This window comes from Suncus etruscus, chromosome 8 (genome assembly GCF_024139225.1).
Source record: "Suncus etruscus isolate mSunEtr1 chromosome 8, mSunEtr1.pri.cur, whole genome shotgun sequence".
NCBI classification, from domain to species: domain Eukaryota; kingdom Metazoa; phylum Chordata; class Mammalia; order Eulipotyphla; family Soricidae; genus Suncus; species Suncus etruscus.
In genome coordinates, this window is record NC_064855.1 from 4,431,083 (window position 1) to 4,457,270 (window position 26,188).

The window sequence follows — 26,188 nt, forward strand, 5'->3', positions numbered from 1 at the left end:
ATGGTATTGGAACAAAGACAGATTTTCAGACTAATGGGTGAGAATAGAATATCCAGTGACAAACTACCAAGTATATTGTCAATTAATCTTTGACAAAGAAGCCTATAACTTGAAATGAAATAAAGACAATCTCTTCAACAAATGGTGTTGGAACAATTGGATAACCATATGTAAGAAATTATAGATTGATCCATATCTCACACCTTACACAAAAGCCAATTTAAAGTGGATCTAAGACCTTGAGATTAGACCTGAGTTCAGAAAGTTCACTGAGGGAAACATAGGCAGAACACTTCAAGACTTAGACCTCAAAGAAGTCTTCAACAATAGGATGCCAATGGCCAGAACTATAGAACCAAATCTGAATAAGTGGGACTATATCAAACTACAAAGTTGCTGTATGGCAAAATAATTTATTTTTACAAATAAAAATGGTAGTTATAATGGTTTAATAAATGTTGTTGGAATTCAACCATATCTTGTTGACCATATCTTGTTAGTAAAACAGTAGCTCACTAGTATAAACACGTTTCTCCTAAATAGGCCACTTCTGGATAACTATATTCTTTTTGTGTTTGTTTGTTTGGGGGCCACACCCAGTGGCATTCAGGGGTTACTCTTGGTCCTGTTCTCAGAAATCATTCCTGGCAGGTCTGTCCTGAGTTGACAGTATGCAAGGCAAATGCCCTACCACTGTGCTATTGCTTCAGCCCCTGGATAACTACATTCTAAAAATAAATACATGCATAATAAATCTAAGCAAGGAAAACTACAAATAGTTTTTTGATTAAAAGTTTATTTCATTCATCATGAATTCCTACAGATTTATTCAAAACATCTACTTGTATCATTAAAATATTTTTTAAACTTTAAATTTAAATTTAAACTTTAAATTTCTGTGCCCCATTCCACACTTGAGTTACTTATCCATTCGTCCTACTGAAAAGCATCTGCGTGTGATGAAGGCCTTAAAGGTTTTTGATTACTAGTTTGAGTTTGTCACTGGAAACATACTCTGTCTAATTTCAGTTTTAAAATTCTGATTTATGTGTATACTTTGTATATACTCATCTCTTCGTTTTTTTCATACATTGCTGCAAACATTTGTGAAAAAAAGTGCAGGCTGCTCTTGGTGTCTCATTTCTGCCACTGGCAGCCCATCCTATTTATTGATTTAATTGCTTCAATTTGTATTAGTTTATTGTGGCTACTGTAACAAACCATCACAAACATGGTTTTATTAGAAGAGACACAATGCTTTCATAGCTCTGGGTTTTATCTGAAATCAAATTGTGTGTTGGGCTGTCTCTGGGGAGACTGACCTGGGATTACTTTTATGTGTTGGTGCTTCTTGACTCTGGTTGCGTTGAATCATTATGATTTTTTCCCCGAAACATTCTCTCTCTCTTTCTCTCTCTCTCTCTCTCTCTCTCTCTCTCTCTCTCTCTCTCTCTCTCTCTCTCTCTCTCTCTCTCTCTCCTCTCTCACACCTCCCTCCTCTTCTCTTATAAGGCATTTGTAGTAGATAATCATTATAATCATATTGACACCATCACATAATTATTTAGATGACTCATGAAAAGCACACTGTGGGATTCATACACATTTCTATCCTTGCATCTCTTCATTCATTCCCCCATCTTCTGATTCTTCTGTTTTACTTCTGTTTAATGATCATTAGTATAAGTCTGTTAGGACAAGGACTTCAGTTTTTCCTTCATCTACAAATGATTTTCCTTCATTCTAAGCAAAGAGTTTCCCAGATGAAGAATTTATGGCTGATGCTTATTTTAATGTGGTGCTTTAACAAATATGCTACTTCCTTCTGGCCCCATGATTTCAAATGAGAAAACAGTTACCATGAGAATTAGCATTCTCTACAAATTCTGATTATTTTTCTTTGACTTCAATCAGCCTCAGTAGCATTAGTGTCTCCACTCTATAAATAAGCTGAGGCTTTGAAAGGATAAGTAATTCAACCTACATTAGTCTGCACAACTAAAAGTCAGCAGAACTGGAATTGAAATCTATTTCTTATTTATTCCATTTTTTCTCACATTATATAATATTGCTACAAATTATGTTTTTATGTGTATGGGTTATCCATGTCTAGGATATATAAAACTAAGTATTTGCTCAGATTTCCATTAATTTTTTAACCAGGATAAATGTTTTCATAGAGATAAAAACGTCTAAAAATAGAATTACCACAAGTTGGGGCCTGTGAGGTGGCGCTAGAGGTAAGGTGTCTGCCTTGCAAGCGCTAGCCAAGGAAGGACCGCGTTTCGATTCCCCCGGCATCCCATATGGTCCCCCCAAGCCAGGGGCAATTTCTGAGTGCTTAGCCAGGAGTAACCCCTGAGCATCAAACGAGTGTGCCCCCAAAAAAATGAAATACCACAAGTTATTTAATAAAATCTGACAGTGATAAAAAGAACTTTTAACCCGTTGGTTGTAAGTAAAATAGTCCGCTATTAATTAAGCCCATCATTTTGTTTTTTTCATTATTATTGTCATTTATTTTTATTTTTAATATAATTTATTCATTTAAGCATGGTTTCAAACATGTTTGTAATTGGATTTCAGCCATAATATGGACACCTCCTTTCACTAATGCAACTTCACTGCTACTGTTGTCTCTCATTTCCCTCCTCCCCCATTCCTTGCCTATCTTCGAGATAGGCATTGTATTTATCTATCATCATCGTGGTAGTTGTTAGTGTAGCTATTTTTCTAGTCTAACTGCACTTCCCACTCTTTGTGATAAGCTCTTTGTGATGAGCTGGTCCTTCTGGCCCTTATCTCTATTATCTCTGGGTATTAATATTATTATACTGTCTTTTATTTTTCTTAAATTCAACAGATGGGTGAGACTATTCTGTTTTTATCTCTCTCCATCTGACTTATTTCACTCAACATAATAGCCTCCATACCCATCCATGTATAGGCAAATTTTGTGACTTCATTGTTTTTCTAACAGCTGCATAGTATTCCATTGTATAGATATATCAGAGTTCCTTTAGCCATTCATCTTTTGTCAGGCATCTGGAATTTTTGTCCAGATTTTGGCCACTGTAAATAGTGCTGCTATGAACATAGGAGTATAGAGGGCATTGTGTTTTTTTGTGTGTGTGTGTGTGTGTGTGTGTGTGTGTTTTCTATGTTCCTAAGATATATCTCTATGAGTGGTTTGGCTGGATCATATGGCTGCTCAATGTCTACTTTTATACGAAATATCCATATTTTTCCCAGAAAGGCTAGACTAGATAGCATTCCCACCAGCAGTGAATGAGAGTTGCTTTTTCCCTACATTCACTCCAGCAGTGGATTTTCTTGTTCTTTGTGATATGTGCCAGTCTCTGTGGTGTGAGATGATACCTTGTTGTTGTTTTCATATGCTTCTCCCTGATGATTAATGATGATTAGTGGAGCTTTTTTTCATGTGCCTTTTGGCCATTTGTATTTCTTCTTTGAGGAAGTGTCTGTTCATTTCTTCTTCCTATTTTTTTTTGATGAGGTTAAATTTTTTTTCTTGTTAAGTTCTGTCAATACTTTTATATCATAGACATTAGCCTTTTCTCTGAAGGGTATTGGATAGTTACTTCCATTCTGTGGGTGACCTTTTTACCCTAGTTACTGTTTCCTTTGAAGTTCAGAAGATTCTCAGTTTTATGTAATTCCATTAGTTTATCACTGCTTCCACTTGGACAGTGGAGTTTCCTCCTTGAAGATGACTTTAGTCTCAATGTCATGGAGTGTTTTGCCTATGTTTTCTTCTATATACCTTATAGTGTCAGGTCTCATATCAAGGTCTTTAATCCATTTTGATTTGACCTTTGAGCATGGTGTTAGATAGAAGTCTGTATTTTCATTTTTGCAAGTGGTTGGCCAGTTGTCCTAACTTCACTTGTAGGAGAGGTTTCCTTGCTCTATTATGCATTTCTTGCCTCTTTGTCAAAGAACAATTGATTGTATGTCTGGGGAACATTCTCTGAATACTTGTCTATTCCACTGATCTGAGGGTCTGTCTTTATTCCAATACCATGCTGTTTTAATGACTATTGCTTTTGTAGTATAATTTAAAGTTGGGGAAAGTGGTGCCTCCCATCTTCCTTTTGGTTGCTTTAGGCTATTTTTGGGTGCTTATTGCTCTAAGTGAAATTTAAGAGAATTTGATTCACTTCTTTGAAGAAAGGTCATGGGTATCTTTAGAAGAATTGCATTAAATATGTACAATGCTTTGGGGGATTATTGCCATTTTAATTATGTTATGCCTCCCAATCCATGAGCAGGGTATATGTCTCCATTTTTTCATCTGCTCACATTCTTTGAGGATTTTTTCATTGTTTGATCATTTGCTTTGAGACTCTTTTCCACCTTTTTCTCTGTACGAAGCTGTTATGCATCTCATCTTCCAGCTCACAGATTCTGTCTTCAGCTACTATTACTCTTTTGGAAAGGCTTTCTAGTGAGGTTTTCTTTTCTTTTTTTTTTTTTTTTTTTTTGTGGTTTTTGGGTCACACCCGGCAGTGCTCAGGGGTTATTCCTGGCTCCAGGCTCAGAAATTGCTCCTGGCAGGCACGGGAGGACCATATATGGGACGCCGGGATTCGAACCGATGACCTCCTGCATGAGAGGCAAACGCCTTAGTGAGGTTTTCTTTTCACCAAGTTTTCCAGCCCTGTTATTTCAATTTGAAGTTTGTTTGTGGCCTGTTCACTTTGTTTCATGCTTTCTCTGAGTCTTTAAACATCTTCCATGTTTCTTCTCTAAAGTTCTTATCTGAGAGGATAAGTAGGTACTTGACACTTTTTGGGTCATCAGAGCTTCCATTTTGATTATCTAAGCATAGTGGGTCCCTGCATTCATTTCCAATTATTGTGGTTGTAGTGTGATGTTCTCTTTGTCTTATGCCTTCATTACTTGACTAGGAAAAATGTGTAGCCACAGAGTGAAGCTGAGTGGCTGTGCTCCCCTGGCTTTTTGTCTTTGACTTGGATTTCATCTCTCACCTGGGTCCTGCTGACGTGTCTTCTCAGTCCTATAGCCTCTGGCTCTGCTGCTCAGGTCTTGTTCAAACAAGGATCCAGAGAGGATTCAGTAGCTCTGGATCCCTTTGGCTTCAGTCTCTCATGTGGGTGCTGCCAATGTAGCTCCAGGGTCCTAAAGTCCTGGCTCTGGGGCCCAGGATTTATTTTTTATTGCAACCATTGTGATTTATAAAGTTCTTTATAGTTGGGTTTTAGACATACAATATATGTGAGCCAATTCCACTATCACTGTTGTCCTCCCTCCCCCAATGTTTCCAAGTGCATTTTGTACCACTATCCCCTGCCCTCAAGCCTGTCAGTATAACAGGCCAATTTTTTGAGTGTTAAAATTTGGGTCTCCTTCACTGGATATTTGACACTTCTTTTGGTACTAGTGGAGTGTTTCACCTTCTTTTTATCCATCTCCCAAATTGATGATGAGAGCCTTTAGAAGGACTCCGCCCAATTTCGGGGTATTAGACTCTTATCCCAGTTTATTACTTTTCTCTCCTTCAAACAAAACCACGCAACTTGAACTAGCTAGTCCTGACTCCAGTTAGAGGGGGAAATAAGGGAGGCATCAAGACCAAACAGGTGCAAGACTACTAAGTAGTGGGTTAGATACAGAGGGGACCACATATTCTAGCCTCCCTGGGGTGAGGGAAAAGGAAAAGGGAGGTAGGACAGAAACGGAGGTGTAGGGAGGACAATTTGGCGATGGGAATCCCCCCGGATTTTATGTAAATATGTACCTAAAATATTATTGTCAACAATATGTAAGCCACTATGATCAAAATAAAAATTTATATTAAAAAAAAAGTAATATGTGATAAAGAAAAAAAAATTGGGTCTCTTGATTTTCTTGTTGTTGACTTTGGTTTGGATATTCATTTCTGTCCTTTATTAGCACAACAAACTAGCATATTTTAATTTATGATTATGTTATTTGACAAATTAAGGTAGTGTTAAATCAAACTTATTTCTATTTTATTTAATTTTGTATAAAATCATTTTCTTCGCATAAAAACTTGCAGTTTTTATATTATTATTACTATTATTATTAATTATTATTATTATTATTTGGTTTTTAGACTACACCTGGCAGTGCTCAGGGGTTACTCTTGGTTCTGCACTCAGAAATCACTCTCGGCAGGCTCAGGGAATCATATGAGACACTGGGGATCAAACCTGGGTCCATCTGTGCAAGGCAAATGCCTTACTGCTGTCTTATCACTCCGGCCCTAAAAATGTTACATTTCTATAATAGTTATTTTACAGAGTTAAATTAATAAATGAGGATGATAGTAAATCACTGAATTGATCATTATAATTAGACAAGGACAATTAAATAATAGTAATTTTTTATTTCATTAAAATTATGATAGTTAAAATGTTCAAATTGAATTTATGTACTTAATAAATATAGAAAATTCACTGATGTGAAAAAATGTATAATAGGAAGCAATTTACTATTTATGTTGAAGCTTTTATTTTGGATCGCTTTTTCTGTAGTGTAGGTGGTAGCCAGTTATTTATTTTTCTGTAGTTAGGCTGCTGATTCAGAGGTTCAAAAATAAACCAATTGCCCCATAGAAGTTAGACATATTTGTGTTTTTATGTTTATCTTTAGCTTTCAGGTAGGAATATAAGTCAGCTTGGCATCACTGTGTGTTGAAAGCTGTTGTATTACATACAAAAAGTAGTATGTAATATGACGTTATTTCTGTGTGTGTGTATATCTATATCTATATCTATATCTATCTATCTATATATATATATCTATATCTATCTATCTATCTTTCTATCTATCTATCTATCTATCTATCTATCTATCTATCTATCTATCTATCTATCTATCTATCTATCTATCTATATATATATATGGTGACTCCATAAATAGAGAAATGGAGATAAAGACAGAAAAGTTAACTCATGATAGGAAATATGGAGCTTGATGCCTGGGAAGGAAAGGAGAGAAAAAGGAAGAAACTCAAAGAAAAATGAAGGTGCAGTGGACTGCAGGGGTAAAGGAGACAGGCAATAGGAGACGTGATGACCAACAAGGGAAGTTAAGAGGTTTCAGCCCAAATAACAAGGTGTGAGAGGAGCAGGAAAGAGAGAAAGAGAAAGTTGAAGAGACAAAGAGGAGAGATGAGAGACAAATCTAGATGGGTGATCAGCAGCATTGTGCCTTTACGTCTTAAGAATTTAACATACTCTATGTAAGTCTTTTCCCTGCATTAACTTGTATAGTTAGTTCTAAAAAGAGCTTTGATGTTAGAGTGATAAATATAAATAATTCTATATGATAAAATATACTAGTTGATTTTACTGAGAATTAATTTCTTCATCATACAACAAAATCGATAATATGCATTAAACAGACTTATTGTAATTGGTAAAGAGAAAAACTTTTAAAGTGCCTGGTTAAGTTTAGGGCCCATGGAAAATTTTAATAAATGATGAATTATACTTCAGTCCCTGAAAAAAAAAAGAATTTAACATACTGATTTTTTTTTTTCAAAATGGGACTTTGTATTATTTGTCTCCTCATACTTGTGCTTCCCAGCAGTGGGAAGTTCATGCTACTCATGACGCTCTTTTGAAGCAGTACCCTGGTATGCTGTGGTGTGGACATTGGTTGGAGTAGTGCTGCTGCCCATGACAGTATGCCCCTCTAGCCCAGCCCCTCTGCCAATGGCCTGGCCCTTCCCCTCTTTTCTCCTGGTATTCACTCTTTTGAATATTTTTCACGACTCCACCTAAGCCCATATGAGTATTAGATTTTTCTCAGTAAGCACTGATTTATTCAGTACTTAGTATCAAGAAAGAAAGGGTCCCAACAGTGAGGGCACATGGTGAGCATGTGAGGGCTTGAGCCCATGGTTCCCCAAGCACTGCTGGGTGTATCCTGGAGGCCTCCAGTACCACTGAGGTGTCTTGGGATATACTCACCACAGGTCCTGAACTTAACATAGTGCGTTCATGGGCCTTTGGCTGAACCTACAGCTCAGCTGACCGAGAAGCGCTACTCAGCACTCTCCATCTCTGGAGTACCATTTGTGAGCCCCCCAAATAATTGAAAGCTTCATATTTTTATCTTAGTGATGACATTTTTTATTTTGATTTGGGGGTCTACTTACGTTGAACATGGTAGCTAGAAATATTTTCTGGTAATGTTGGCTGGTTATATTTCATTACATTTTTACATTTAAGATGTAAAGATAGTAGTTAGTGTAAAGACTGTAGCTGGTTTTAAAACTACTTAGGAGAGTCCAAGCAACTTTTTTTTTACACATTTTAATCTCCTGAACTTATTTTCTGGGTATTATATTTTTATCCCCCCATTTTAATGGCCATTAAGTGGAATTATTTTGACCAGTGAATTCATTCCAATGTTATTAAATCAGTCTAAAATTTTATGAAGTGACTCATGAGCCAGTCTTAGGATGGGCCTGAGTTTAATTTTATTTTAAATAAAACTTGTCTTCATGTTTCATTTTTCATTATTCTCAATATCGACTCATCATTGTCTTTAGTGGTCAATTGGAAGACAGTAACATGCTTGTACTTTAGTGTATTAAGCCTTATAGGAGATAAATATTCACACTTTCTTGTATGTAAGAAAAATATCACTGTACCCAGTAAACATGGCTCTTCTTTCCTTGGGTCCAGTTACATTTTCAAGTGCCCCTTGGAGGGTTCTGATCACAATCCCTATTTCTTTTCCAGGTGATGGAAGTCAAGGGCCAGATGATTCATGTCCCAGAATCTGACTCTATTCTCTTCCTGGGCTCCCCATGCGTGGACAAACTGGATGAGCTCATGGGACGTGGGCTGCATCTCTCAGACATTCCTATCCATGATGCCACCAGGGACGTCATTCTGGTGGGAGAGCAGGCCAAGGCCCAGGATGGCCTGAAGAAGAGAATGGATAAGCTCAAGGCCACCCTGGAAAAAACGCACCAGGCTCTGGAAGAGGAGAAGAAGAAGACAGTGGATCTACTCTACTCCATTTTCCCAGGCGACGTGGCCCAGCAGCTGTGGCAGGGCCAGCAGGTCCAGGCCAGAAAGTTTGATGACGTCACCATGCTGTTTTCTGACATCGTGGGCTTCACAGCCATCTGTGCGCAGTGCACGCCCATGCAGGTGATCAGCATGTTGAATGAGCTCTACACGCGCTTCGACCATCAGTGCGGCTTCCTGGACATCTATAAGGTAACACAGATGCCCTTTCCACTCCTCCTAACTACAAGAGGACATGTTAGCTCAGTCCTCACACAAAGTGATAATATCTTGATTTTTTTTTAGACCTATGTCTGTAAAATCACCCCACACACCATATCTCCAAGCCCAGGTGAACAAGTCTGAATCAAGGTCTTGCATGAAAAAATCCAAACAAGGCTGAGAATGAAACATGTGTAGTCTGGCAGTCTTCTACCTCATATGGAGAGACTCAGCTGCCTGCCAGAACTGCCATTGTTGAGTACAAAGACCACCCTTGGATGGGGCAGTAAGGACAGGTAGCTCAGGCTATCCAGAGCCATTCCCACCCAGATTTACAAGTCAAACAATCTCTGTTTTGGAGTAAATCCACGTTGTAAACATTCAAAGGAACCAGGCATGGCCTTTGTTTTAGGTATAAGGTATAACCCAACATATGTCTCTTACAACTCAGCTCTATGGGGATAAATAAAAACTTGCTGTTTGCTACAACTTTGGTGGAGCTGGTGGAAGTTCATGTTGAGAGGCTTTCGAAGACACTTCTGGGCGGGGTTTGCCCCAAAACCCACAGCCCTGGGTTCAGGCAGTAGTGGCTTGAAAGGTGTTCAGCTGTGATAAAGCTCTCCCCCTTGAAATTTCTTTAATTCAATACTAATAAAAGATCTGAGAAGGCATTAAGATCATTTAACTTAATTATCTTTAATTTATATCAGTTGATTGTTCTGCCTTATTCTGCAGTTAACTATTGATTCCTGTCACTTAGAATTCCTTAACTACTTTGTCATATGTGATGGGGGAAATCTGGATGTCCTGAGAATCAATGCAAAGTACAGAAGTAGACTGTGATAAACAGCCAATATGTAAAGTTTGTGTGTTTAACTTTATATTTTTATATGAGTTTAGTTTTGAATAGGCATGTACTAGGTAAAATGAGTCTTTGAATTTAAAATCTGAGTTAAGACTTCTGGGGCTTTGCAGATTTACTAGTGGTTGTAAATTTGAATCGGGACATTGTCAGACCTCTACTGGCGTCTCTTACCTCCATGATAGGGGCTGAAAGCAGGCATTTCTCACCTTAGATTACAAGGTTATGGAAGGCTTGGCTGTGGAACTTTTGTTTGTTCTGATATTTGACAGTGTGGAGTTATAGATACTGAAGTGCCAGTTGTCATCTTGTCTCAGAAGATGGAGCATCTCAAGAATAGCTCTCTGGGGAACTAACTACCTTCGCAGTAGAAGAGAAATGCTCCTTTTCTTACTGTTTCATGACAGACATTTTCTCTCTCTTATTTTGTTTTTAAGAAAATTAGGTTCTTGGGACACTAATGCACTTTTATAAATATGCATTTATCACATCTAGTCCATTTCCTGTTACTAATTGCTAGTTTCATATAGTGGGTAAGTGAATATTTGTTCATTTTGCTGGTAAGATTATTTTTAAAAACACCATTTTTGGTCACACTCAAAAATGCTTACTCCTGATTCTGTGCTCAGGGATCACTCCTGACAGGGTTTACATAGTCTTTAACCAGTGCATAAACTTTTGAAATAAAAACTACTGAATATTTATACTAGTTTTATTAAGTAGTTTGTATCACCGTGAAGGCCATTTAATTTGGGGTGGAAATGAAGTAACAGCCATTTCTAGTAAGTCTGGGAAAGATGATTCTGTGGTGGAAAATGTTTCGTCATTTCTACATTCAACACACTTGACTCATTTGATACCACTGCATGACTCCACAGAAGCCCACAAAATGTTATGGAAATTAGTATGTATTTTTAGCCCAGTTTTCAAGAGTGGAGAAGAACTAATTTATATGCTTTAGAAGGTAAGATGAAAGTTACAGATAAATAGGCTGTTTTGTTATCTTTTCTACTTGGGGGGATTAGACCGTCAGTTTTAAAAGGCACTAACGATTTTCTTAACAAGGTTTTACCTCATTTATATTTTTGCCATTGGCAAGCATTTAGGCTGGAGATCAGTGAGAACTAAGATGAAAAATTATTCTTTCTATATGATTCTCTTTTCATTCAGCTAGAGCATCTGCATCTCTCTGCGGTCTTCAGCATCCTTTGGATCTCTTACCTTTCCACCTTGACCCATCGACAACATCCACATTTATATTTCTACCATCTGGAAAGAGAAGGATGGATAATTTTATTTATTTGGTAGTTCTGTTGTGAGCTTTTTTAAACATGAAAATAAATGTTGCTGAGTGTGTCTGGACCATGGTAGTAAATATCAGCTCTCCTCTATGTACTTACATGTGCTTGTACAGCAGTATTGTGTACTTGCCCTTTATTGGATGTAGATGAAATGTCTATGATTTGGGTTAATTACTTCAGATTTGCACAGGAGGTAGAGAAAGACTATGAAGTAAGAAAACAATGTAAAATTAGGAAATAAACTCAATGGTACCAAGTGAGTCAAGTGTGTTGAATGTTGAAATGATGAAACATTTTTCACCACAATCATCTTTCCCAAACTTAATAGAAATGGCTATTACTTCATTTCCACCCAAAATTTAAATAACCTTCATGGTGATATAAACTACTTAATAAAACTAGTATACATATTCAGTAGTTTCTATTTCAAAAGTTTATGCACTGGTAAAGACTATGTTTATCTTGGGGTCAGAGCAACAATACAATGAGTATGTAGGGGCTTCCACATAACCAATCAGGGTTCAGTCCCAAGTCTCCTTGAAATGTGTTGTTTCCTCTTCACCAGGTCCCTATCGGGACTCATTCTTGAAGATGGTCCAGAACCTGTTGTTATGGGTTAGTTTTTGATCTGGAGAGACAATGTGGAATTCATGAAGACAATATTATTTTCCAAAGTACTATTTACTTGTGCGCTGTCTGTAAATAACACTAAAAACTAAACCTAAAATGCTTATTTTAAAATTACTTTCTATGGTGTCCTTGAATGATTTTGTTTTTGAATTCAGAAACATTTAGTGTTTTGGCAAATCCTGAAGACAATCACAGTCTAAAATAATTCGAATTGTCAAGCAGAACTAAAAGTGGATGACATGTCTTACTGAATTCATCACACAAAATATTTGTGGGTTATTTTTTTTTTTATCCCTATTGATCTTTACTTCTTTTTTTCAGGAGTGATGGTGGCCATTAGAAAATTTTTTTTTTAAATCAGTACAAAGTTTTATGGACTAAATGTTTGTGTTCTTTCAAAATTTACCTTTGAATTTTGAGGTTGGCCTTTGGGGAGGGTTTTTCAGTGAGATCCCTGAGGAGGGGCCCAGGACAATACACAAGTCACTTTTATTCAGGCATCCTGGTTTACAGAGCTACTCACTAGTGATGCTTAAGGCCTAGACTATTGTGGGCCCACACTCCTGTGATCCATACTTGTCCTCTCTCCTACTCTGACCTGAGCAAGTTCACCTCAGGGCCCAATATCAAGGGTCTGTGTTCACCAATGAAAGCGCCTCCCTGAGAAGGGGCCAGTCTTACTTGGAGTCTGAACAGAGGTCTTCAGGCCAGGTTCTGCCCTTGCTTTGTGTCTGGCCTGGAACTTGGGGAGAAGGTTAACAGGCTCATGAAGCCCAGCCTGGGCTTTGGAGCACAGACTAAGGCTTGAGATCTGGAGTGCCCGCAGTGCTCCTTGCCCTTCACTTCCCTTCTAGGAACCTCTGTTTTTGGTCAGAATTCAGGAACTCAGCTTAATCCCTTTTTCCTTGGCCTTTACCTTTTTTCTTCATATCCCACACATGAGTGATTCCCTATTTGTCTTTCTCTCGCCAGCATATTTCTTTGGGCATGATCCTCTTAAGTTCTGTCACACTATTGGCCTGCCACTCACCCACAAATTTGCACTGGGCTCAGCTGGTTTCTGCAGCATGACTATGGAGGATCTTTCAGACCAATTTTGGCATTGTCTTTGGGTAAATGTTAAGGATTGATTGGTATGACAGATCCAGTAGTTATTTTTTGAGGAATCTTTTGCAGTGGTCCTCAAACTATGGCCCTCGGGCCACATATTGTACTTGTATCTGTTTTGTTTCTTCACTGCAAAATAAGATATATGCAGTGTGCATAAGAATTCGTTCATAAGTTTTGTTTTTACTAGAGTCAGACCCTCCAGTGGTCTGAAGGACAGTGAATTGGCCCCCTGTTTAAAAAGTTTGAGGACCCCTGCGAGGCTAGTACATGCAAGGCAGACACCCTACAGCTTGCGCCACTGCTCCATCCCCTCCCTTCTCTTTGATATAGTTGTTATTTATACATCTTCTTTGGTGTCTGTTGAGGTCATGAGCACAAACTGTAGCCAGCTTGTTTGTTTTCTTGAGTTTTAAGAGCCAAGATATTCTTTTCCTGATGTTTTTGAAAATATTTTCTCTCAGTCTATGGTTTATCATTTAAATATCTTGATACTGTCTTTGTGGCAGATATTTTTTTTCCAACTTAGAAAGTTTTATTTATTTATTTTATTTTTTAAATATAATTTTTATTTTGATCATAGTGGCTTACATATTGTTGACAATAATATTTTAGGTACATATTTACATAAAATCCGGGGGGATTCCCATCCCCAAATTGTCCTCCCTACACCTCCGTTTTTGTCCTACCTCCCATTTCCTCTTCCCTCACCCCCAGGGCGGCTAGAATATGTGGTCCCCTCTGTATCTAATCTACTACTTAGTAGTCTTGCACCTGTTTGGTCTTGATGCCTCCCTTATTTCCCCCTCTAAGTGGAGGCAGGGCTAGCTAGTTCAAGTTGCATGGTTTTGCCTGAAAAAGAGAAAATAAATAAACTGGGGTAAGAGTCTAATACCCCGAAAATGGGCAGAATCCTTCTAGAGGCTCTCATCATCGATTTGGGAGATGAAGAAGAAAAAGAAGGTGAAACACTCCACCAGTACCAAAAGAAGTGTCAAATATCCAGTGAGGACTCCAGCTATATCGATAAGCACCACAAAAAACAGATAAAAAACAAAACAAAACAAAAAACAAACAAAAACAAACAAACAAACAAACAAACATGCCGTGGTCTTGAAATAAGAAACATGGCATAGCACATAACGAAAGAAAAGAAAGGAAGAGAAAAAAATTAAGAATAATTGGGGACAACAATTTCAATAATCACATCCAAACAGAGAAATCAACCAAAATAGTTAGGTAAATAAAAATAATAATAACAATAATAAATGAAGGTAAAAAATATATATATAAAAATAACCAAGGTTTTGTGTTTTTTGTATTTTTGTTTTTTTTCCCTCCTGCCCTGGCACAGTAAATATTGGGGTCATTCGAAAAGGAATTCACTTGGTCTAAGAAATATGGGGTTTCTCCGTCCTTGGAGTATACTGTCATGGGATCAGCTCTAGACTTTGTTCAGGATCATTTACTCTCCCGGTGGTGTTTCTTTTTTTTTTTTTTTGGTGTGTGGAAGGCTTCTGTTCTGTCCAGGGTGATACAATCAGAGTTCTGTGTTTAGAGGTCTCAGTATCTGTACAGATCCTGAAGTGGGACTTATGGTGAGGTCAGTCTTTGTGAATCTAGAGGTTCTGTTACCTCAGTGTCATTTTAATCCATCTTCTGTGGTTGGTGATCTTGGTCTTTGCACTGAACCTAGGATGGCATCTAGGATAGCGTCTTTCTTTGTGCTTCCAGAAGCCCCTTTCCGTTACAATTGTCTCTGTGGCAGATATTTTTAATAAAGTTCTAGGTTATTAAATTATTTTTCATATATGTAGAAAAAAATAATTGTACCCAAGATCACTTCTATTTACTCCTGTTGTCTTCCAGAAGTTCTCTCGTTCTCAATTTTACATTAGAAAGTTCTCAATTTTATATTAGAATTTTATATTAAAATCTATGGTACATTTTCAGTTTAGGAAGTGTAAGATTTCAGTCAAGGTCTTTTTTTTTTGCATATAAACAACTAGTTGTTGTACCACCATTTGTGGAGACCATCTTTGCTACAGTGTATTGCCACTTGGCAAAGAACAGTTGCTCTTTAATTTAGAGATGTTCTGTTCTTCAAAGCTATTGGCTGGTCCTTCTGCTGACATCACATTATCTTAATAGCTTTAGCTTTATGAGATCTTGAAACCATTCACTTTTTTTTTTTAACAAAAACTAGCATTATTTGGGACTCATTATGTGTTTATTGAAATTATAATAGATACCATTCCCTGGAGGCATATAACTCAATGTGTGAAAGAGTGGATTCCAGGTGAAGCAACTACTCTTAAGGATAGACAGGATTGTTGGAGGTACATTAAGTTTGTAAAGGACAAAGAGTTATTCATTTTGTTTGGGGTCAAATGGAATAAAGGTGGTGATGAAATTGAGCACTACGGAATATCATACAACATCAGTCTCACGTACATTAGAAAGTTTCAGTTGCCCACATTTAACTTGAGGACTTTGAAAGAAATTTGGTACATAGTGACAATGAATCAGGGCCATTCCCACCACCAGGGTTGTCCTCCCTCCATCCCTTTTCCCAGCATGTGCCCTATATCTCCCTCCTTTGTCCCCCAGAGTGCTAATGTAACTGTTCCCCTCTGTGTATAGCTTGTTGTAGATAGGTTATCGATTCTGTACTAAAGCAAACAACAAAAAAAAAACTATAGACACATACAAAAAATGCCTTTTATTTTCACTTTCTGAAATGGTCCCCTCAGGATTTGGTTCCCCACCCTGTAACGATGCATATCCAATTTTACTGATCATTGATTTTGGCCTTTTGTGATTTTAAAAAATGACTATGTAATCTACTGATTAATTTTTAAACTAATTTAAGTTTCCCATCAAATTTGTAAGAAATTGTCAGAAATAAATGTGAGTCTAGGGTTATTTTCATCAAAAGAAGAAGAAAAAAAGAAATTTGGACTGGGAACACATACACACATGTACACACACGCACACACACACATACAGAGTCTTACACTTACATGCCTCAGTCCTCAGTATTCAGTCACAGCTATGATAAACTACCTGGGGCCCAGCAATAATATTCTTGTGACAGAAATGTCCAAATATTAGTTGGAATTCATTACTGCAGACCTACTGAGAGAGTGTTCCTCAGAAGAGTGTCCTTCCTAGGCAGCGCAGGATAGTCCAATTGGCTGTTTGGGGAGCAGCGTTCATGCCAAATCCCTGATCTATATATATCCCTGACCTCCTTTCTCATGCTGTATCAGCTGAGCACCACAGAGACATCCTTGAAAACGTAGTATTTGGGTCAGAAGCATTAACCAGAATTAGTGTAATTACAGAAACTGTTTGCAAGAAAGAAGGGAAACTTTGAAGTAGGTTTTCTCGGCAAGTCTTAAGCTGGACTCTCTTCCATTTAGATTCCTAAACCATCACGTACAGTTAGCTTGTGTGTGTGTGTCGCTGAACACAAAGAATCTTTGGGGGTGTCACTGGATACTTTGCCAAATGAGTCTCTGGATGTGAGCAAACACGTCACAGGCAGGTGAGGATTTGTAGTTGGTTCTGACAAATGAAGGACTGTCAGGAGCTTATCACCCTGTGGGGAGGTGGAAGACAGGAAGCTTGGATCTCTTGGAGTCTGGGGGAGAAACTTTCTTATGGGGGCTCGCTGACTCTTAGAAAGGGCAGATAGTGGCTGAATGGTGAAGTATTTTCAAACACAGAGAACCACAAAAGACACTAGAAGCCTGTGAAATGCAGGTAGCTTGTTGTCTTCTAGATTTTCTCACTGCTGGGGGACCTTCATCTGCTTTGGGATATTTTGAACATTATTCTCACTCTGGCCAAACAGGACAGCAGATGAGCCCCAGGCAGCCTGTTCCATCACAGACAAGGACCAGATCCCCCCCACAGCCGCAGGAACCATCCCTTGTTCAGTAGATTTAGAGGGAGGTGGTAGTTAATTTTGAATAAATAGTCTGAATTTTTAATAATTCAGGGGCCACTCCTGGAGGGAGCTACTCCTGGCAGTGTATGGGGGCAATATGATACCGGGTCTCAAACCCAAGTTTAACAGCTGGGTGCAGTTTAAATCTCTGAATAAAATGCTTCCTGGGCATCTGGATTTAGCGACTTGGATAATCAGGTAGTGGGCTGAGAACATACACATGCCAACATGCTCCATACTGTGATACAGTGTTTATTGAATCTGTATTAAGAATTAGGGGGTGCTTAGCCTTGAGCCAGGCTTCCTGCCTGCTTCAGGATGCGGGATGCACCCTAGCGACACTGCAGAAGCAGTGAGGGCGGCACGGCCATTTTCTTTTCTCCTTGGAGCCCCTCTTTCAAAGTACACCCTTGAGGCTCTGGGGCCTTTGAGAAGAGGCAGAGCTTGTGGTTTCAGCTTTTCTGAGCTTGGAACTGAAGGTTGTGCTGGGAGATGCCACGCTCCATGGTCAGTGCCCCAGATCCTGGTCTAAAACTAGCAGCTCCAGTCTGCAGAGCCAGGCAGGCACAGGACAGTGCCAACTGGGGACTTGGCATTCCCTGTGTGGGCACTCAGAAGTATTACGGGCTTCACTGAATGACTCATCATACCTCAGTGCTTCTGATGCAGGAATCAGCACAGAGCTGCAGCTGCTGCAACCTTGTCTCATTAATCTCAAGACACCATTTTTTTTCGACCTTAAGCACCAGAGCCCAGGGTTCCAGGGGAAGATGCAAAGATTGAATGACTATAAGATTTTTAGAAAAATAGAAAAGAATAATCTGCTCATAGTTTTTCCTGTTTTGTAAGAACATTTTTTAGGGGAGGAATGAAATGTTAAGGATAGATTCTTAATGTAGTGACTGAAAAAGATGAATATATCTATCTATATATTCATCTACCAAGGAGCTCAGCCAGTGCATGAGCCAAAGAAGATACCATCATGTAATAAATAATAACAAATTATGTAAATTGATTGGGATATTTTTCATCATGCTTCATGCTTTAAAACTTAAGACACAATTCTGATCGTCTACAATGAGGAGATACCCACAAGTATGGAGTTGTTTAAGTGGATTTTACTTTTTGAAGTTGTTATAATAAATTGGGTCATAAGGATTGGGGGCTTGAGAAAAAGTACAAAGATTAAGGCATTTGCCTTGGATCCTGCCAAGAGTAGGAGGATATAGTTACCCCTAAATACAGAGCTAGGATTTATGACTCTGAGCTCCACTGGGTGTGGTCCACTCCATACCCCAAAATATGTTTTTTTTTCTTTTGCCCTAAATGCAGTCATATTCAATGATTCCAACTTCCCAAAAGGGTCATGGGCAAATTGCTAACAGTCTCTGATTGCTTTCCTTTCATTTTAAACTTTTTTTTTTTATTGTGGCCTAGGTAACATGGGTACAATATTAAATGCCTATGGATTTGATGTAAAAAGTTTCTGCACCTTCCCTACCACCCATATACCTAAGAATCTCCACTACTGTCATGATGTTACTTCTGGCTCACCTAGTCTTTCTCCCCTGCCTCCACTGTTCAGTAATCTCACCTTCTTAATCTAAGGCCAAGGGTTTATCATTGTTCAATTCTGTCTATTCCCTGGTTTTAGTTATCTGTCTGCCACAGATGGAAAAGATCATCTAGTATTTTTTTTCTCCTGCCTTTTTTAAAATTTTATGTCCTTTAATTACATCCTAGTTTTGGCAGACTGCAAGATAATGATCTTAGAATTTCGCAGTGTTCCATTATTTATGGAAACTTTAAAGAAACTCGCTGGTAAAGAATGTATATGGTGGTAGGTCCGGAGAGATAGCACAGCGGCGTTTGCCTTGCAAGCAGCCGATCTAGGACCTAAGGTGGTTGGTTTGAATCCCGGCTTCCCATATGGTCCCCGGAGCCTGCCAGGAGCTATTTCTGAGCAGACAGCCAGGAGAAACTCCTGATCACTGCCAGGTGTGACCCCCCCAAAAACAAACAAACAAACAAAAAAGAATGTATATGGTAGTCACGTGGCAGTGAGTATGTGGTGAATTGTTCTTCCAGATCTATATACATATGTAGCATGAATCAGAAATAAACTATTTTAGTGTATTTAGATTTATAATTATATAATTTTCCTGAGGCAAAACCTGGCCTTGCATGATAGAGACTACACAGTACATTCTAGTATGTTGGGTATTTATAAATAACGGTTGAACCCCACATGTTCATGGGGGGGCATTCTTTGCTAGTTTTTGGCCCTGTTATTTATGATACCTAACCTGACTTTTCAAGTATTTAGAAACGAAATATACTATAAAATATTGATCATTTTAGGGATTTAACGTGAAGTTGCTGTGTCTATATGATGTACATGTTTTTGAACTTCATTTTATTTATGTTATTTCTTTGGTGATAATGGGGGCCATTCTTTGCTAGTTTTTGGACCTGTTATTTATGATACCTAACCTGACTTTTCAAGTATTTAGAAACGAAATATACTATAAAATATTGATCATTTTAGGGATTTAACGTGAAGTTGCTGTGTCTATATGATGTACATGTTTTTGAACTTCATTTTATTTATGTTATTTCTTTGGTGATAATATAGGTGTCCATCTCATACCACTACCTTAAGGAAAAAAACAGCTCACGACTCATTCTTAAAAGTGATCATCAAATCCTAGAAATGCACATGTTTTGGGGGAATTAGCTGGATGAAGACAGAAATTTTAAAAAGATGTTGTGCCTCAGGATCATTCATACTCAGAGTGACTATAAATCATTCAGATGATCCAGATACACATGATATACTCTCTACATATCTGACAATCAGAAGTTAGTTTCAGTGCTAATGTATTCTAGATTCTAAGACTGTTGATTATGCAAAAGAAGGAGATAAGTGATGATTAGCAAGGAACATTGTTATTTTGGGGGAGAATGGCAAACAGCTAGATTTATGTGCTTATTATTTGCTTCTGTAGGAATTCTTTAGGACATTAGACTGAAATAAAACCTTTGCCAACTTATACTGTATTATGTTTCTGTTCTTGGGTTATTTCTATTTTTCCCCCTGTAATCAGCAAGTTAGTCTTACAGTGACAATTGTGAACTAGAAGATAGTTCTGAGGATACTAGAATCATTTTGGAGGGACCTCCCAAGAACCACTTGTAGTCTTCTTAGATTCTTGACCAACTACATTGGTGCTGTGTACGGACCCAAGGAAGCTTCACTGAGGTCTGTGGTACTGGGTTTTACCTAGACCACTCCCAGAGATGCATGGGAGACCATGTAGTACCAAAAATTAAATCTGGGCTGGGGACATGCCAGGCCTGTGCCCTAACTGCAATATTATCCCCTGGTTCGTTAGGACCATTTTTAATGTACATCAATCAATCATGTTCTGAATATAAAATTTTAGAATTCTTATTTCCATAAACTTAAGTGTTTCCATCCTACTCCATAAATCATTGCCCAGTAATTTTAATAAAATGCATACTTAACACTGTTAAGAATGCATTTGTGTAAAATTTAATTGTTATTATTATGTCTTCAGCAGTAGGGTATTTTCTTCCCTAATTCTTGCTGGGCTTATGATAGATATGTTTGCAATCAGAGGTAGCAATTTTCCTACACAAATCTATACAGTTCTCATAAAATAAATGGTGAAAATGTACAAATGATATAAAAGATTTATTATAAAGTATAGCAAATATGGTTGATTTAATTTGGTAGATTAATTATTAAATAGCAATGTTTAGACAGTATGAGCAGACCATGCATATAGGTATGAATATATGTGTGGAGACACATATTGATTATACCTTAGACTCTAAGGGTGATTTATGGCAAAAAGTCATACCAGAACTGTGGGCAAGAGCTATTGAAAGGGGAAGAGCTTAATGCTAAAATTGGTGGAGATACAGAAATAGTAGTGCTGGAATTGGGCACTTAGGCAATTTAATCATTTATCTACTTACAAGATTTACATAGTGTGGTTACTTAGAGATCATTTCTCTTATGGTATCTAGTGTTTATGTCATGCTTTGGGAATACTGGAATTTTTAATGTGGGGAGGGGATAAAATTTCCTAAACATATTACAAAAACAATGGGCACCCACAGTGGACACTGGCAATAGAAATAGAACAAAGCTGGGAAAACTCAGTAGTGCCAGTTAACTTTTTAACCTGATGCCTTATATCACTTTTTCATGTGCATAAGCTTTACCTCCTTTTAGTATGCTCAAGAAGGCTACATGAGATTGTGGATACAAAGCGTGTGATACAACGAGAGGTACTGAGTCTGAGTTTAAGAAAAGCTGGATTGTTAAGGGTCAGTATGAATAGATTTGACAACAGGTTACACATAGAGGAAAAAGTGCTAATGCAGCTTCATGGAACAGCACATGCTTTAGAGTAATGAGGTCCCCTGGGGGTGAGCCCCAGTACTGAACAAACAAGTGAAAACTCCAGGAAACATCAAGTATTTTCAGGCTAGGTTGTCAGAGTGTCTTCTTGAAGATCCGTTTGAAAGTTTGAAGAAAATCCAAGGGTGGCTTTCTAGACAGTTGTAATGTGGACATGTTCCAAGCAAAAAATTATCGACCGTTCTGTTTTTTTTTTTTTTGTGGAGGAGAATTAGGATGTTTCTGTTGTTTCCAGCTTTGATGATCATCATTGGTGATCATGTTGATGAACAGCCCTAGAGGGAGACAGCAGTGGCTGGGACTATTTGCAAACTCTGCTGTGATTACACTCCGGTGTGTAATTAATTTATAGATGTTTTGCTGACATGTGATTGCAGATGGCTAATCATTTCGATTCTGCCTCATTATCTCACATTTGCATCTGATCTGATTGCTGCAGGTGGAAACAATAGGGGATGCTTACTGCGTGGCTGCAGGACTGCACAGAAAAAGCCTCTGCCACGCCAAACCCATTGCCCTGATGGCCCTGAAGATGATGGAGTTGTCGGAAGAAGTACTGACCCCAGATGGCAGGCCCATCCAGGTAAGCCTCTGACTTGTGTCAGAGTGGCCCTTAAATGGACAAGAAAGGCCCAGCAAGATTGTGTTCAATGTAATTTTAGGGTCTACATCAGGAGGAGAATGTAGAACTGGAGATATCTCCAAGAGCCAAGAGAGGAGGGAAATGGATCCAAGTAGGAAAATGTTTGTGGAACAGAAAAATAAGACCAGTTCTCTAAACAGTGCTTTTTGTGTTTTGTTTTGCCCAGTGCCCTCTTTTTAGATCCAAAACAAAATTTCCAGCTACCCCCTGTGGAAATATGCCTTACTGAAGTGGAGAATCCCACAGCGCCCCCAAAAGCACTGCCCTCATTCCCAAAATTACTCCTGTACCCCTTTGCAGGGAAGGTTTCACTTATCTTAGTAAAGATTAGACCAAGAAAAGAACTTATTGTTGTTGAGAAGTAGAGATGAACGTGAGGGAGCCTGAGAGAGCTCACGGGACCGAAAATAAGCTCAAAATGTGGAGATCTCGGATGCAAAGCCTCAGATTCAGAGGTCCTTTATTGGGGATTTGTGTGACAGAGGTTGGAACTCAGTCACAAAGGAAACAGACATTGCAAATCGAGCTCTTGGTGCCCTAGACTTGATTTATACTAACCACTCACGTTCTGGCAGCTGGGATCTACCTCCTGGAATGGATCAGGTTAACTTGCTTTTTTACTGCCAGAACCACCGGCTCCCATGAATATCACTACTCTAAATCCTTAAACACTAGAAGCCAGCTTATAAGCCTGATTGTAGGGCCCATCCCCATTTAGCCGGAGACACTGTGCATAAAACTCCATAGAAATAACAGCCACCAGGATCCAAGGGACACTGTCATATAATTCAAATAAATAAATGAGGCTGGCAATGTGGCACAGAGGCTCTGGGCTCAATTCTCAGCATCCCCACAATCTTGATTCATTTTTTTTATTTATTTAGTTTTTGTTTACCTAGAAACTTTGTCCATCAAAAGCATCGTCCTGCCTATGATGGAGCCACCGAACACACAATGGTCATGATCTACTGGTGTGTGTGTGTGTGTGTTTGACTCCCAAACCACAAAGAGAGAAGTGTTCTATGGAACTTGAACATGAGGTTTGAAGCCACTGAGTTTCTCTCCAAACTCTTTTGGGGCTACTTTTTATTTTTTATTTTATTTATTTATTTGTTTATTTATTTATTTATTTTGGTTTTTGGGCCACACCCGGCAGTGCTCAGGGGTTACTCTTGGCTATCTGCTCAGAAATAGCTCCTGGCAGGCACGGGGGACCCTATGGGACACCGGGATTCGAACCAACCACCTTTGGTCCTGGATCGGCTGCTTGCAAGGCAAACGTCGCTGTGCTATCTCTCCGGGCCCTGGGGCCACTTTTTAAAAATTATCTTTATTTAAGCACCCTAGTTACAAACATTTTTTGTAGTTGGATTTCAGTCATTAAAAGTACACTCCTTTCACCAGTGCAACCTTCCTACCACCAGTGCCCCCATTTCCCCCCTCTCCCACTTCCTGCCTGTCTTCAAGACAGACATTCTATATCTCTCACTCACTACCATTCTCATGATAATTGTTGGTTAGTTATTTCTCTAATTGCACTTACCAATCTTTGTGATATGCTTTATATCATGGGCTGGTCCTTCCAAACTTCTCTATTGCTTCAGGTTTTATTACTATACTGCCTTTTATTTTTCTTAAATCCCACAGATGAGTGGCACTATTCTGTGTCTATCTTATCCCTCTAACTCATTTCACTCAGCATAATACTGTCCATGTCCATCCATGTATAGGAAAATTGCATGCCTTCAATTTTCTTGAAAGCTGCATAGTATTCCATCGTGTATATATGCCACAACTTCTCTAGTCACTTATCTGTTATCAGGCATCTGGGTTGTTTCCAGATTCTGGCTTTTATAAATAGTGCTGAATGCACATAGGTGTGCAGAGGACATTTTTGTATTGTACTTTTGTGTTCCTAGGGCATATCCCTTGGAGTGGTATTGTTGGATACTATGGAAGCTCAATTTCCAGTTTTTTGAGGAATCTGCATATTGTTTTCCATAAAGGCTGGACTAGGCAGCATTCCCACCAGCAGTGAATGAGAGTTTCTTTCTCCCCACATTCTCGCCAGCACTGATTGCCCTTGTTCTTTATGATGTGTGCCATTCTCTGTTGTGTGAAATGATACCACGTTGTTTTGATTTGCATCTCCCTGATTAGTGATGTGGAACATTTTTTCATGTGCATTTTGGCCATCTATATTCTCTGAGGAAGTGCCTGTTATTTCTTCTCCTCATTTTTTAAAAGTTTTTTTTGGCCACACCCGGTATGCTCAAGGGTTACTCCTGGCTCTGCACTCAAAAATCGCTCCTGGCTTGGGGGACCGTACGGGACACCAGGGGATTGAACCGCAATTTGTTCTAAGTCAGCTGCTTGCAAGGCAAATGTTCTACTGCTCCGGCCCCTTGTTCCCATTTTTTGATGGGGCTGATCAGTTTTTAAAATTAAAACAACAAAAGAAAAAAAAAGTGAGGTGGAGAGAGTTGGTTTAAGAAGAATCATTAAAAAAATACAACTCAGTAGATAAATTTTGAAGCAGACTAGACAGAGCTGAAGCAAAAATTAGTAACCGGAGAAACTGCCCATGATTAAGTTCACAGAATTTTAAAAAATGAGAAAATATGATTGAAAATGTCCACGTAAACTGTATCAGATGTAAAGGAGAATATGTGAGATGATAGGTCTGTTCTGTTGGAGTTCCAAAATGAGCTAATAGAAGGACCAAGAAAAGAAAAAGAGACTTTCTCCTGAAACTATTAGACATCAATCAGTTCTCAGACACAGTAATACTAAATAGTTATAGAGATTTTTCATATAAATCAGAATGAAATATATCTTAATGATACTGTCAAATATTATAAAAAAGTCAGGCACATAAATGACAAAAGCGGCCTGTTTGGGGGAAAGGATGGTCAATTTAAAAAGAATCTGGCTGTAATTTGTAATATTTGTGGAAAAAAAATTGGATTTCTACTTTGAGTTTTCTCAGAATTTGCTCCATGTGGGTTAAAAGTAAAAGACCAAAGTATAAAACTATGATTTTTGTAGTGAGAAATTTTGACTCAGAGTAGAATTTTTCTTTTTGGCCAATTTTTTCCACTGTAAATAAAGATTCAAATCATAAAAGATAATATGTATAATTTAAATTTCATATACTAAAAAGTAAAACTTACCTATAAAAACACCTGAAGAGAATAAAATAACAGTCACAATTTGGTGAACTTTTTGTGACATATTTAACCAATAAAGGTGTGTAAAGTAATGGCACCAACTCTGAGATTAGTCAGAGTTGGTCATACATGACAGAACATGCTACTTTGAAAATCTGACAAGCCAGTATTACTGAGGGTCCAGAGTTCCACAAATGGCTTGTGAGAATATAAAAAAAAATGCAGACCACATAGTTGCTCTGGAGTGCACTCTTTTTTTATTGTATTGATTGATTACTTTATTGGAGATACATACAATAATTTTCACAAATATACTTGCTACTGAACTTTTTCCTTTTCATTTTTTCTTTTATTCCATTTTATTTTAGTTTTTCTTTCCACTTTTTTCTCTTTTTTTAATAACTTTTCTTTCTGTTATCTTGAAATGAATGTATTATGATCAGTTATGTCAACTATGTGATGCATTTTCTTTTTTCATTAATTATCTTTATTTAAACACCATGATTACAAATATGATTGTAGTTGTATGATTTTAGTCATGTAAATAGTACCCCCCTTCACCAGTGCAACATTCCCACCACCAATGTCCCAAATCTCCCTCCTCCCCACCCCACTCACACCTGTACTCGAGACAGGCTTTCTACTTCCCTCATTCATTCACATTGTTAGGATAGTTCTCAATGTACTTATTTCTCTAACACACTCATCACTCTTTGTGGTGAGCTTCATGTCATGAGCTACACCTTTCAGCCCTCATCTCTTTTGTCTCTGAGAATTATTGCAAAAATGTCATTCATTTTTCTTAAAGCC

General features: G+C 38.2%; 1 protein-coding gene across 1 annotated transcript in view; it reads left to right on the plus strand.

The window, feature by feature from the left end:
* Nucleotides 1-26,188, plus strand: part of GUCY1A2 (guanylate cyclase 1 soluble subunit alpha 2) — a 177,476-nt gene that overhangs the window by 93,731 nt on the left and 57,557 nt on the right. The window contains exons 5-6 of the mRNA XM_049778553.1: nt 8,763-9,248; nt 22,005-22,148. Of these exons, the coding sequence (XP_049634510.1) occupies nt 8,763-9,248; nt 22,005-22,148 (630 nt within the window). The remainder of the gene's footprint in view (nt 1-8,762; nt 9,249-22,004; nt 22,149-26,188) is intronic.